The following is a 15,992-nucleotide window of genomic DNA, read 5'->3' on the forward strand; positions in this document are numbered from 1 at the left end:
ACTACACCAAGGGCTAAACCATACAAATCAATGCTTACACAAAAATGAGTATAACAACATGTCACCTGAAGTAACAAATCTTGACAACAACTTATAGTACAGAAAACCCCCTACTTCAAACATGGCTCACCAAAGACTTGGCACTTTTGTACACAACCCCCTCTCCTTTGTATAACAAGAGAAGTCACCAAATTCTTCTGTCTAGTCTAATTAATAACTAAAAAGTATCTCACAAAGATCCAAACATGTTATTTCCTTATAATCTGCCATGACCAGACCAGTTATAGAGTATAACAGACTTTTCAGTACTTATCCAAACACGTCACTCCACTATTGTGAGCCCAGAGGTTCCTCACTAAAGATCTTCAGCTATCAAGCCAGATTTGAAGCAGTATCCTTATATAACTTGTATTTTACAGACTCCTGCACATTCATTTATATCCATCATTCCATTCTGTTGAGAACCTAAAACAATGAGTAAAAAGGTCACACAGAATCAGTAAAAAACAAAAAAAAAAAAAACAAAACAAAAAAAAAAATCTAACAAGGCTATACTTTCCACTGTGCGATTCCTTAAACCTCTTGTATTAGGGGCAACATGGGATATATGCAAATGACCCTTTAAAGGACATCAGGTATTTCAGCTATATGGCAATTCTAAATGGCCAATGTTTTTCTTTTTAAGTCTATTTATGGACACATTCGGGCCAATAAAGTCAAACCCCACTAGCTGCGAACATGCATGTTTCAGCCTTCTTATGGCATCATCAGGACAGCATAAGTGGAAAGTATGGCTAACCTTTAGAAACGTAGGGTTGTCGTACCTAGCTGATATCCATAACCATTAGGGTGTCTGCAAAATATCCCAACCAACAAACTAAAACAATGAGTAAAAAGGTCACACAGAACCAATCAGTAAAAACCAAAAGAAAAATCTAGCAAGTTTAGACTTTCCACTAGACTGAAACATGCATGTCCACAACTAGTGGGGTTTGGCTTTATTGGCCTGAATTTGTCCATAAATAGACTTAAAAAGAAAAAGGTCATAGACATTCAGAAATGCCATATACACGAAACACCTGATGCCCTTAAAGGGTCATTTGCATATATTCCATGTTGCCTCTAATACAAAAGGTTTAAGGAATCACATAGTGTAAAGTCTCGCCTTGATAGATTACTCTGTTCAGAACCCAAATCTTCATGAGGTTCTACACCTAAAAAAAAAAAAAAACAAAGGAAAGGAAAGACTTGAATGTCCATTAACAATTAAATACATGCTAGAGAGACAGATTTATTACTTAATACTTCTCCTATCTTTGGAATAATTGCCTATTACATACAAAACAAAGAAAGATACACTCCCTTCTTTACAGGGCACCTTGAAGACTGAGTTGACATTTGCAAACTCAGTGTGGCCATGACTTGTTTTAGCCTCCTGAAGGTAAAGGTGGCCTGAGAAGGTACATAATGGCAAGATAATTACAATCCTGGGCTCATTCTGTGTTGTAAACCCTTCTTCTTTCGGCTTTTTCCCGGTTAGGGGTCGCCACAGTGGATCAGCTGTCCGCTCATGATTGGCAGTGGAGTTTTACGGTGTCGAGTCGAGAGCCCGGCAACCAACCTTCCACAGAAAGTGCACACACACACACACACATACACACACACACACACACACTTACACCTAGTGCCAATTTAGAGTGTCCAATCCACCTACCGCATGTCTTTGGGATGCAGGAGGAAACCAGAGCACACAGAGGAAACCCACGTGACCACAGGGAGGACAGGCAGACTCCGCACAGAAGGCACCCCAGCCAAGGATCGAACCGGAGAGCCTCTTGCTGTGAGGCGGCAATGCTAACCGTTGCACCACCGCAGCCGGTTGTAAACCCTATGATTGCTATTTAAAACTATGTTGATTGGAAAGCAAGTCAGATATTTTACTTTTTTAAATGCAAACCTTTTTCACAAAAAGCAGTATTAAACAGCAAGACAATCAATCTGAATTTTAGCCCAGTATGTTTCAGCAATGGACACCTAAACAAACTTTGGCATTATACCTCTCAACAAGGTTTTTGCCTCATATTTCTGGGTTGTTCATCATAAAATTTTTGGCTTTTGGACAAATCATTAAGGACTGAAGTCAACAGATAGTGACAGACATTTGAGTTTCAGAATTCTTATCCGTCAGAAAATGCAGGCAATGCAAATTCTATTATTCTATCAACTTTCAAGTTGATAACTGCAATATTTAGAAAATGTCCCTAATTTTGAGTCTTTGTCCCCCATTACATTTGGCTTTATCCAGATTTCTTACATTAACAGACTGAGAGGTATGCTTGGCACACTTACCTACTTTTTAAAGTCCACTAAACCAATTACACCAACTTGATAAAAGCAACAACACTACCCTTGCATCAATAACCTAAAAGTAATTCAGGAAAAACAAACAAGCAGCAAAATTAAGCTACTATATGCAGACAATGTTGTGAATATTAGTCATTCAAGGTTTAAAGGCAGTCTGATTTCTAACAGCCTTCTGAAAAAGCATCAGCCATACATCATAAAAAAAAAAAGTATTTCAGCTCCGAAGCTCTTTTCACTTCCTGAATACAAACTTGTATATTTGCTTTAATCCCTACGCAGTTAGACTGGACTCAAGAAGTACTCTAATGTTCCCACTTTCAAGCTTTTAATAAGTAACAGCAAAACCCAAGTGGGCTCCATTTAGTCTGTGAAGACCCACCTCCCTATCCATCTTGCAGTGGGTTACCACACTTAAATATAGTACAATATTTTAAGTTATAAAAAAATCAGAATTATTATAACAAAACTGTATTTAGATAGTACACTTCCTCATCTGAAAGTATTTAATAAAAAGTGACTTACAATAAAATCCTTTAGCCTAATACCAATACTGAAGTGTGCTAATAGTTGTAAACATTTACAAAGAAATGGCATTTTTTGGTGAGTAATAATGGGACTAACTTATTTCAAAAAGCAGGGCCATGCATGAGTTTGATACAATACAAACAAATGTTAAATGAAAAACAATATCTTAAGACATCAGGATGTATGTTAACTTTCTGTTTCAATATGTTCTGAAAAAAATGCCATGAGAATGATTTATGAAAGTTTATAAATGCACACTAAAAGCCTCCAAAACAAAGTTCAGCATCCTGAAGGCCATTAGTCCCCACATGCACACTGTGTGACCCTGAACATGCTAGTAAACTTCTTTATACTGCCAGGCCAGCCCTGAAAAGGAAGTACGGGTGTCTTTGTAGTCACTCCTAGTTATCAAACAGCATAATAAAGATAACATTAAGCAAGCATACATCATTAAAATAACTGTCAAGATTAAGCAAAGCTGCATACAGCTGGAAGGCCCTTGTCCCTGGTCTTATCTCATTAGATAAGAAGGTATTACTGTCCCCCTTTGTCCATCCCAATCTCTTACTGTGAAAGCGTGCCAAGCAGAAAGCTACATACATGCTCAGTAGCTGCAAAAATACACAGGCTCTAGTAAAACTTTTTACTTGCTTTCAGCTTTAGCTGCATCTTAGGAGACTTCCTTTTCTTTTATAATCGTATTAACAAGGAAAAGGAAAATAGAATCAAACACAATGCTATCTTCAAACTGTGTGCAATAGTCACAAATCTACAGTTAGGTAATCCACAACTTAAACAGATAATACAAGCTTAGAGACCGTTTTTTGTGGAGGGGAGGGATGCACACAGTCACTCTACCTCTTGAGGAATGCTCTAAAGATTTTCCCAAACACCAGAATGAAAAACTCTGCAAACACTGGTCAGACAAATCTGAGCAGTTTTCATGCAAAGCCATCCTCTGTGCGTGTTCACTAGGTATTAATTATTGGGTATTATTCATGGGAATGTCCACATGGCCAAAGTCAAGCAATCAAGAGATCTGCATTTGTTAGCTTAAACATTTTACATCTTTCTTATACAATCTTAGATGGCTTTCTACACTAGTGCCTAAGAGTATATTAAAAGAGACAGTGCTGGATCGGTGCGCCATTAGCAGCAGGCAGTAACAGTTACCTGAAGCATGTACAGTTCCACACTAGAATATTATTCAGTAGGTTAACACAACAGAAAAAAAATCTCTTAAGGGAGAAAATATATTTATGTTTCAAGCAGCCTTTTAAATTGCATTATAAAATGTTAAGTTACTTTAGAAAGCAAAATTAAATGCTTTATACAATGCTTTTGCTTACACTGGTTAATGAACTCAAATTTAGCAAGAGAAATACTGCTTCTTTGAATGCTGATAATGATAAACTATGGTTTTCTATTAGGTTTACTGACCCAAATACTATTTGTCAGTTTATATGTCAAAATGAAGTCCCTGAGATACAGTAATTGCCAAACAAGATATGAAGGTTGCTCACCTAAACAAATGGGAACACACAACTATCACCACTAACTTGTACAGACTGCTGGTTTTGAACCTACCTCTGCTTTGTACATCATCCCTTTCATGTATAGATCCTCCAGACTCCACAGAGATGTTTTCGAAGGACTTGAACATAAAACATTTGTGTTAGCATTCAGCAGTGACTCAACAAAACAAAAACATGCATGGCAGAAAATACTAGAACATGAACAATTGTACACAGTGCTCCATCTACAATGAAATGCATATAAACTACATTCAATATGGCTGTGCTGAGAATGAACAAGATCCAAAATGAGTTTTAAGGTCTGCACACTTTTACTACCCTTGATAATGGCTGATGCTACGGGGCAATGGGTGTGTTCTGGAATATCAGTGAGTCAATGTTCACTTCACAAGGTCTGGAAATGTTAAGCCAAATCAGTCATCATGGGGAGGGAGGGACTGGCATAATGGTCAATATCTTCACATACACAAGGTAGAGTTTGATTCTAACCTTGGGATATCGCTTAGGCTCAAAATGGCCTGCAAAACATCTATGATCAAATCTTAAAATTTTTATTAAAGAAATCAACTGATACCAGGCAGAAAAAAATTAACTCTTAACTTTAGAATTTTCAGTTAATCATATTACAAGAACAATTAAATGCCGCACATGCACACACACACACGCGAATATTTAGCACATAACTAAAATGATCTTCCGAAACTTCAGCATTATACTCGCAACCTAAATAAAATTCCTAAGGACCTTAAAGCTGTCTTACTGCAGCTATAGCACCGAGTGAAACTAACCTCAGCCACGGGATCTTCGGCAGATAATGAATTACCTGCCTCATGAGTAAGGAGAACTATACTTCTAAGAAGAGCATCTCAAGAGTATGACTTTTTACTAAAGATCCTGTGGCCGAGATTAGTTTCAATGTATGCTACAGCTGTGGTCAATTCCTGAAATTTTTAAATATTGTCTGTTTTATTCTTGGTCTGCTGTAACCTAAGCTGGAAACTGAAAAAAATAGATCCTAAAATCATTACTTTAATAATGCAACACTGAAAGACATTATATGACTGAACTCGGACAGCTACCCTGATAAATTTAGCCCTAATGCTGGCTGTACCTATCCACTGTTCTCAGTAGGAATTTTAATCAACATATTCATAGTCTACAGATGCTGCTTGAAACTGATAAAATAATGCCCAGTTTTGAGTGTGCTCTTCTGGCAGTGGGCAATGAGAGGAGTGGCCTGTCACTATTTGGGAAAATATTATGTGAATGGTATATATAATCCTTTGACTGACTTACTCCAGAGCTACATAACATGGAAGCCTACATTTTAGTGCCCGGGAAAGCAAACAACCCATAGCAAGAAGTCACATTCCAAACACCTGCTCCCCTACATAAAGTAAAATAAGACAGGACAAGGATAGCACAATTCTGAGCAAACTCATCAAAATGTTAAGATGTTGGAATAGTGGAATCATTGATTCCGTACCATTAGCTATCCATGGGTAATTACCACAAGTGGGTACCCTAGCACTGTGGTCCAACTTTCCAGCTTTTGGGGAGATCAAACCAAAACTGGATATCTTCCCACTTAATCACTGTGATGCATTGCTAAAAGGCAGTACAGCTCATCATTTTTTACTTCTTTTCTGGCAAGTACTGATCAATATACCCTGAGTGGGGAAGTTACTGTCCCTGCTTCTGAGTCTGTCATGCCCTCTTGGACTTACCCTAGTCTTCAGAGTATATATATCAACTACATAAGTGAAAATGAAACACCTATTCATGCCCTCAGACTAGCAAATAAGGGAAATGAGTTCCAGTTCAAAAATGGTCACTATTAACCACTCTTCTCCCTTTTTGCGGGGACATACATTCTAGACTGATCCCCTGAAATCTGAGTAAATAAAAACACCACCACCACAAGGGGGCTGAAGGAAGGGAGGGATCCTATACTAATCTGAGTAAATGTACTAGGTAAAAACCTCAGGACACACCACGAGAAGTTCCAAAAAGGCTTTATTCAGTTGAATGCATAAAAGAATAAAAGATAAGCGCTTTCACGTGCTGAGGTGCACGCTTCTTCAGATCTGAAGAAGCGTGCACCTCAGCACGTGAAAGCACTTATCTTTTATTCTTTTATGCATTCAACTGAATAAAGCCTTTTTGGAACTTCTCGTGGTGTGTCCTGAGGTTTTTACCTAGTACATTTTGGATTTATTTGTTGCTGAAGGACACTTTGGAGAACGGAAACATTATTTTCATTTTAATCTGAGTAAATAAAAACACCACCACCACAAGGGGGCTGAAGGGAGGGAGGGATCCTATACTAATCTGAGTAAATAAAAACACCACCACCACAAGGGGGCTGAAGGGAGGGAGGGAGAGATCCTGTACTAATCTGAGTAAATAAAAACACCACCTCCACAAGGGGGCTGAAGGAAGTGAGGGATCCTATACTAATCTGAGTAAATAAAAACACCACCAACACAAGGGGGCTGAAGGAAGGGAGGGAGGGATCCTATACAAATCTGAGTAAATAAAAACACCACCACCACAAGAGGGCTGAAGGAAGGGAGGGATCCTATACTAATCTGAGTAAATAAAAACACCACCACCACAAGGGGGCTGAAGGAAGGGAGGGATCCTATACTAATCTGAGTAAATAAAAACACCACCACCACGAGGGGGCTGAAGGAAGGGAGGGATCCTATACTAATCTGAGTAAATAAAAACACCACCACCACAAGGGGGCTGAAGGAAGGGAGGGATCCTATACTAATCTGAGTAAATAAAAACACCACCACCACAAGGGGGCTGAAGGAAGGGAGGGATCCTATACTAATCCGAGTAAATAAAAACACCACCAATACAAGGGGGCTGAAGGAAGGGAGGGATCCTATACTAATCTTATAAAACCCCTTAAGTGACTTTCCGGGAACTGAAAGCATATCACATTTCAGACAAAACATCACTTCTTAAAGGAAGCCAGAAAGTTGAGTTATTGTAGTTACAACTCCTTCTAAGGACTGCAGAACTGGCTACTTGTTTCCATTCATATACAGCAAAGGAGAATGTTATGGCCAACAAGGGGAATAGACATGTTTTTGGGGGGTGGACCCTTTGTCTGTCACCTCAGATTTCAACAAAAACTACTTAAAGAAAATGTTCACTATCTTTTGTTATGGACTACAAGACACATTTATTATATTCAGTTTTTCTTGGGTAAGCATGTACTAAAGCATTTTCACAAAAACATTATTCTTAAAAAGTCAACAGTGTATTCTATTGTACCTAAAACACAGTTAAATAGTTTATGTATATAATCTTACAAATAAGTACAAGCATGCATGATTCTGTATGCAGTACATAGTAGGACTTACCAATTGCTCATCACAAATAATTACAACTCGGTACAGTAGTACCCCACCTCTATTTTGTTACAGCGTGGAAATATTAATATTCTCATAACAGAGAGCACTGCCCCTCCCCCACATAAGACTTTTAATGCCCTCTAGTACTTAGTGTTCTGTTAGTTGTAGCTTCTGTAATAGTATATGTAAGGCAGAGCTTACTCCTCCAATCACTAACCCCTTAACAACTGGGTAGGGGTTAAGGAAGCCTTTTGCCCACCTTAAAAATGGTATTATGGAAGACAAAGTTTAATAATTGCTGAATGGGTTTAATGCTTACATTTGGTGGCATCAGGTACATACATATATGCCATATGACACTGGTGTACCATACGCCATGGAGAATCTACTCAAATTCTTTAAGCCTGGAAGCCGATGCGCACAGGTATTTTATGCTTGCACTGTACAATATACCAACATGCATATACTTGAATGCTTTACAAAACAAGAAACAAAGCTTCACAAAGTACAGTTTTGTACCTACCATAAATGTAGATGTTCGAGGATCCCCATTGCTGCAGTCCTCACTATTGGGTAGTCCGCTGTCCAGTCGGCCCGAATACCAGAGTATATGGCTGACGTCGGTCAGGGCGCATTAGACTGACGTCAGTACGTCAGGGTACTAATGCGCATGACCGACGTCATATCCTCAGTCTTTTCTTGCCCCAGATGTCAGAAGACCCTAAAAAGACAAGGCCCAAAATACCTGCACCAAAAATATGTGCAATACATACAAGAATATATACAAAAATATCAGCATGTAACCTCACCTACACAACCACCCCTAAACACAGAGGGGAAGGAGGGAGGGTAAATTGGACTGCAGCAATGGGGATCCTCGAACATCTACATTTATGGTAGGTACAAAACTGTACTATGTTCTTCGTTCCCCATTGCTGCAGTCCTCACTATTGGGTAGAATCCCAAAGCAGAGGTAAGGGAGGCTGGCAAATCATAAAGAAGCAGGAGCTGACAACATGCCTTGCAAAACAGCTGTGGCAAAACCAGCCCTAGACTTAGAGTAGATAGGAAGGTGATAATGCTTAGAGAAAGTATGCACTGAACTCCAAGTAGCTGCTTCCAAAATATCCTTAGTTGCCACCCCCCTTAGAAATGCTGTTGAAGTGGCAGTAGCTCTAGTGGAATGCGGCCTAATCCCAGCTGGAATCTCCTTGCCATGATGGGAATAACAAAATGCAATGCAAAAGCCAATCCACCTAGAAATAGTTTGTTTTGACACAGGCTTGCCCTGCGAACTCAAAGCAAAAGAAACAAACAACTGCTGGGACTGCCTAAAATCCTTAGTCCTGCTTAAATAATAACGCAATTGCCTGTGTACATCTAAAGTGTGCAAAATCTTTTCCCCTTTATTTTGGGGGTCTGCATAAAAAGTAGGCAAATGAATAGTTTGGTTTAAAGCCACACTAGAAACCACCTTAGGCATAAAGGAAGGATTAGTACGTAATGATACCCTATCCTTATGGAAAATCAAAAAGGGCTCTACTGCCATAAGGGCCTGCAACTCAGACACCCTTCTTGCAGAAGTAATAGCCAACAGAAAAGCAGTCTTCCATGACAAGTATTTCAATTCAGCAGTAGCCGCAGGCTCAAAAGGTTGTAGAGTAAGTTTTTCCAACACAAAATTGAGATCCCAAGCAGGAGTAGGAGCTCTCGTGGGGTCTTATATTCTTTGCCCCTCTAAGAAACTGCTTGAACAAAGGATGCGAAAACAATGGTGGGTCACAATCATAGTGAGCTGAAATTGCTGCAGCATGAATCTTAATGGAAGAGAAGGACAAACCTTTGTCCAATAACTCAGTAAGATATTGAAGAGCCACACTCAAATTAGGCTCAGAAATCTCTAAATTCTTTGCTGTACTCCAAAATAAAAATCTCTTCCATTTCTCTGTACACTTTCCTTGTACTAGGTCTTCTAGCTTCCATAATCACATTTAAAACTTGTTGAGGAAGTTGAGACCTGCTGTGTTTCAAGACAGAATATGCCAGGCTGTTAGATGAAGAGAGTGAAGCTTGACATTGAGCAGATGACCGTCCTTCTGAGATAACAGATGAGGAATCAGAGGTAAAGGCCATGGAGGCTTCCTTACCAGACTCCGTAGTAGTGGGTACCAGTGTTGCCGAGGCCAATCTGGAGCTATCAAAATCATCCTTGGCCTGTCTTGTCTGACCTTTAATAGTACCTTTGGAAGAAGAGGCAGAGGAGGAAAGGCATACACATGAAGGTTTTTCCAACTGAAAGACAGAGCATCCACTTTCCAAGCTGTGTGATGAAACCCCTTTGTGCAATACTGTGGCAGCTGGTGGTTTAGTGGAGAAGCGAACAGATCTATGTCTGGAGTTCCCCATGACACTGTCAATTTTGAAATACATGAAGATCCAGTTTCCACTGTGGGGATCCATGATTTGTCTGCTTAACACATCTGCTAAGGAGTTCTGTGCTCCCGGCAGAAACCTTGCCTGAAGAGTTAGTTGCAAGCTTAGCGCAGTCTCCCATAAAATCATTGCTTGCCTGCATAGAGGATAAGAATGTGTTCCCCCTTGCTTGTTGATGTATCACATGACAGTTGTGTTGTCTGTTAGAATCAACACCTGCCCTGGAAGAAGTAACTCCTTGAAAGCCATTAATGCAAACTGGACTGCTAACATCTCCTTCATGTTGATATGTAGATGCTGTAGTCTGGCAGGCCACTTGTCTTGTATCCACTTTCCATTTAGATGAGCTCCCCAAGCAATGTCCGAGGCATCTGTCGTTAAAATCTGACTCGCCTCTGGCCGGGTCACAGAGAGTCCCTTGTTTAGGTGACATTCCTGAGCCCACCACAAAAATTCTTTTTGAAGGCAAGGTATTATTTGAATGACAGTGTCCAAATCCTGGCAGTGCTGTGTCCATACATTTTTGAGATACCATTGTAGCTTCCTCATATGCAGTTTGGCATTGGGAAGCACCAGAATACAAGATGCCATGAACCCTAATGCTTGAAGGACTGTCCTTGCAGTCAGCACGGACTGATGAGATAGTTGATGGAAGTAAAGTGATAGACTCTTTTGTTTGTCCGGGGTTAAAAAGGCCATCTGGGCTGCTGTATTCAGTCTCACACCCAGAAAGCACATGTCTTGAGAGGGTACTAGACTGGACTTTATTATGTTCACAGAATACCCTAGGCATCTTAGCACTGCTATAACATATTCCAGATGCTGTAGAAGGTCTTCCTTTTCTTGAGCCAGAATCAGGCAGTCGTCCAAGTAAGGATAGATTTGAATTCCTTGTAGCCTGAAGTAAGCTATCACTGGAGCCAGAACCTTTGTGAATACTCTGGGCGCAGTAGATAAGCCAAAGGGCAATGCAGAGAACTGATAATGAGAATTTCCAGCTCGAAACCGCAGATACTTCCTGCAACTTAGCCTTATAGGCACATGAAGGTAAGCTTCCTTGAGATCTAAAGTTACCATCCAGTGATCTTTGCCCAGCAGAGGTAAAAGCTGTTGTAACGTCAACATCTTGAACTTGGGAATGTCCAGATAAGTGTTGAGGAGAGATAAATCCAAAATTGGTCTCCACGTGTTCCCCTTCTTTGGTACTAGGAACAGGCGAGAATAAAATCCTAGGCCCCTTTCTGATACAGGAACTGGCTGAATGGCCCCATCTGGAGTAACTGAGAAATTTGCTTGTGAGCCTCTTTTCTTTGTGGAGGAGGAACGTCTGGCATGCCTTTGAAAGGAGGCATTGTATGGAAATAAAACCTGTAACCGTGGTGAATGATATCCAACACCCATCTGTCTTGAGTAATTAAATCCCAATTTCCTTTGAAAAGAGACAGTCTTCCTCCCAAAGGAGCTACCAGACGAGAATCTACTGGTAGCTGAAAAGGCAGGTCATTGGGTCTGTTTACGAAAGGACTGACCCCTGCCCTCACCAGAAGTCTGAGCAGGTGAACTCCCTGTTCTAGGCCTAAAAGAACCTTGAGCTCTGCCCCTACCACGTCTAGACCTACCCCTAGACTGGGAATCATAAGCAGGATATGTCCACCCCTTAGCAGGCCAATTTCTACTAAACTTCGGTGGCTGCACCTGCAAAAAATCTTTAACAGTTTGCATAGACTTAGCTTTGTCCTCCATTTTCTTTAAAACTGCTTCCACAGGCGAACCAAACAACACATCAGACTGTAAAGGAGCATCCAAAATCCTAGTCTTAACATGCTCAGCTAAATTCTGATCCCTCAACCAGGCATGCCTGCGAAGAACAGAACTAGTGGCAGCCACCCTCGAGGAGGCCTGTACAGCATCAAAAAGTACAGTTTTGTACCTACCATAAATGTAGATGTTCGAGGATCCACATTGCTGCAGTCCTTACTATTGGGTAGTCCGCTGTCCAGTCGGCCCGAATACCAGAGTATATGGCTGACGTCGGTCAGGGCGCATTAGACTGACGTCAGTACGTCAGGGTACTAATGCGCATGACCGACGTCATATCCTCAGTCTTTTCTTGCCCCAGATGTCAGAAGACCCTAAAAAGACAAGGCCCAAAATACCTGCACCAAAAATATGTACAATATATACAAAAATATATACAAAAATATCAGCATATAACCTCACCTACACAACCACCCCTAAACACAGAGGGATAGGAGGGAGGGTAAATTGGACTGCAGCAATGTGGATCCTCGAACATCTACATTTATGGTAGGTACAAAACTGTACTATGTTCTTCGCTCCACATTGCTGCAGTCCTTACTATTGGGTAGAATCCCAAAGCAGAGGTAAGGGAGGCTGGCAAATCATAAAGAAGTAGGAGCTGACAACATGCCTTGCAAAACAGCTGTGGCAAAACCAGCCCTAGACTTAGAGTAGATAGGAAGGTGATAATGCTTAGAGAAAGTATGCACTGAACTCCAAGTAGCTGCCTCCAAAATATCCTTAGTTGCCACCCCCTTAGAAATGCTGTTGAAGTGGCAGTAGCCCTAGTGGAATGAGGCCTAATCCCAGCTGGAATCTCCTTGCCATGATGGGAATAACAAAATGCAATGCAAAACCCAATCCACCTAGAAATAGTTTGTTTTGACACAGGCTTGCCCTGTGAACTCAAAGCAAAAGAAACAAACAACTGCTGAGACTGCCTAAAATCCTTAGTCCTGCTTAAATAATAACGCAATTGCCTGTGTACATCTAAAGTCTGCAAAATCTTTTCCCTTTATTTTGGGGGTCTGCATAAAAAGTAGGCAAATGAATAGTTTGGTTTAAAGCCACACTAGAAACCACCTTAGGCATAAAGGAAGGATTAGTACGTAATGATACCCTATCCTTATGGAAAATCAAAAGGGCTCTACTGCCATAAGGGCCTGCAACTCAGACACCCTTCTTGCAGAAGTAATAGCCAACAGAAAAGCAGTCTTCCATGACAAGTATTTCAATTCAGCAGTAGCCGCAGGCTCAAAAGGTTGTAGAGTAAGTTTTTCCAACACAAAATTGAGATCCCAAGCAGGAGTAGGAGCTCACGTGGGGGTCTTATATTCTTTGCCCTCTAAGAAACTGCTTGAACAAAGGATGCGAAAACAATGGTGGGTCACAATCATAGTGAGCTGAAATTGCTGCAGCATGAATCTTAATGGAAGAGAAGGACAAACCTTTGTCCAATAACTCAGTAAGATATTGAAGAGCCACACTCAAATTAGGCTCAGAAATCTCTAAATTCTTTGCTGTACTCCAAAATAAAAATCTCTTCCATTTTTCTGCGTACACTTTCCTTGTACTAGGTCTTCTAGCTTCCATAATCACATTTAAAACCTGTTGAGGAAGTTGAGACCTGCTGTGTTTCAAGACAGAATATGCCAGGCTGTTAGATGAAGAGAGTGAAGCTTGACATTGAGCAGATGACCGTCCTTCTGAGATAACAGATGAGGAATCAAAGGTAAAGGCCATGGAGGCTTCCTTACCAGACTCCTTAGTAGTGGGTACCAGTGTTGCCGAGGCCAATCTGGAGCTATCAAAATCATCCTTGGCTTGTCTTGTCTGACTTTTAATAGCACTTTTGGAAGAAGAGGCAGAGGTGGAAAGGCATACACATGAAGGTTTTTCCAACTGAAAGACAGAGCATCCACTTTCCAAGCTGTGTGATGAAACCCCTTTGTGCAAAACTTTGGCAGCTGGTGGTTTAGTGGAGAAGCAAACAGATCTATGTCTGGAGTTCCCCATGACACTGTCAAGTTCTGAAATACATGAAGATCCAGTTTCCACTCGTGGGGATCCATGATTTGTCTGCTTAACACATCTGCTAAGGAGTTCTGTGCTCCCGGCAGAAACCTTGCCTGAACAGTTAGTTGCAAGCTTAGCGCAGTCTCCCATAAAATCATTGCTTGCCTGCATAGAGGATAAGAATGTGTTCCCCCTTGCTTGTTGATGTACCACATGACAGTTGTGTTGTCTGTTAGAATCAACACCTGCCCTGGAAGAAGTAACTCCTTGAAAGCCATTAATGCAAACTGGACTGCTAACATCTCCTTCATGTTGATATGTAGATGCTGTAGTCTGGCAGGCCACTTGTCTTGTATCCACTTTCCATTTAGATGAGCTCCCCAAGCAATGTCCGAGGCATCTGTCGTTAAAATCTGACTCGCCTCTGGCCGGGTCACAGAGAGTCCCTTGTTTAGGTGACATTCCTGAGCCCACCACAAAAATTCTTTTTGAAGGCAAGGTATTATTTGAATGACAGTGTCCAAATCCTGGCAGTGCTGTGTCCATACATTTTTGAGATACCATTGTAGCTTCCTCATATGCAGTTTGGCATTGGGAAGCACCAGAATACAAGATGCCATGAACCCTAATGCTTGAAGGACTGTCCTTGCAGTCAGCACGGACTGATGAGATAGTTGATGGAAGTAAAGTGACAGACTTTTTTGTTTGTCCGGGTTAAAAGGCCATCTGGGCTGCTGTATTCAGTCTCACACCCAGAAAGCACATGTCTTGAGAGGGTACTAGACTGGACTTTATTTCGTTCACAGAATACCCTAGGCATCTTAGCACTGCTATAACATATTCCAGATGCTGTAGAAGGTCTTCCTTTTCTTGAGCCAGAATCAGGCAGTCGTCCAAGTAAGGATAGATTTGAATTCCTTTTAGCCTGAAGTAAGCTATCACTGGAGCCAGAACCTTTGTGAATACTCTGGCAGTAGATAAGCCAAAGGGCAATGCAGAGAACTGATAATGAGAATTTCCAGCTCGAAACGCAGATACTTCCTGCAACTTAGTCTTATAGGCACATGAAGGTAAGCTTCCTTGAGATCTAAAGTTACCATCCAGTGATCTTTGCCCAGCAGAGGTAAAAGCTGTTGTACCGTCAACATCTTGAACTTTGGAATGTCCAGATAAGTGTTGAGGATAGATAAATCCAAAATTGGTCTCCACGTGTTCCCCTTCTTTGGTACTAGGAACAGGCGAGAATAAAATCCTAGGCCCCTTTCTGATACAGGGACTGGCTGAATGGCCCCTATTTGGAGTAACAGAGAAATTTGCTTGTGAGCCTCTTTCCTTTGTGGAGGAGGAACGTCTGGCATGCCTTTGAAAGGGGGCAATGTATGGAAATAAAACCTGTAACCGTGGTGAATGATATCCAACACCCATCTGTCTTGAGTGATTAAATCCCAATTTTCTTTGAAAAGAGACAGTCTTCCTCCCAAAGGAGCTGCCAGACGAGAACCTACTGGCAGCTGAAAAGGCAGGTCATTGGGTTTGTTTACGAAAGGACTGACCCCTGCCCTCACCAGAAGTCTGAGCAGGTGAACTCCCTGTTCTAGGCCTAAAAGAACCTTGAGCTCTGCCCCTACCACGTCTAGACCTACCCCTAGACTGTGAATCATAAGCAGGATATGTCCATCCCTTAGTAGGCCAATTTCTACTAAACTTCGGTGGCTGCACCTGCAAAAAATCTTTAACAGTTTGCATAGACTTAGCTTTGTCCTCCATTTTCTTTAAAACTGCTTCCACAGGCGAACCAAACAACACATCAGACTGTAAAGGAGCATCCAAAATCCTTGTCTTAACATGCTCAGCTAAATTCTGATCCTCAACCAGGCATGCCTGCGAAGAACAGAACTAGTGGCAGCCACCCTCGAGGAGGCCTGTACAGCATCAAAACCACATTGCA

At 41.1% G+C, this 15,992-nt stretch overlaps 1 protein-coding gene across 1 annotated transcript in view; it reads right to left on the bottom strand.

The window, feature by feature from the left end:
- Positions 1-15,992, bottom strand: part of ARHGAP29 (Rho GTPase activating protein 29) — a 1,010,462-nt gene that overhangs the window by 356,200 nt on the left and 638,270 nt on the right. The window contains exon 6 of the mRNA XM_044085689.1: positions 4,477-4,543. Coding sequence (XP_043941624.1) covers positions 4,477-4,543 — 67 coding nt within the window. The remainder of the gene's footprint in view (positions 1-4,476; positions 4,544-15,992) is intronic.

This window comes from Protopterus annectens, chromosome 10.part0 (genome assembly GCF_019279795.1).
Source record: "Protopterus annectens isolate FY-2018-M chromosome 10.part0, PAN1.0, whole genome shotgun sequence".
Taxonomy (NCBI): Eukaryota; Metazoa; Chordata; order Ceratodontiformes; family Protopteridae; genus Protopterus; species Protopterus annectens.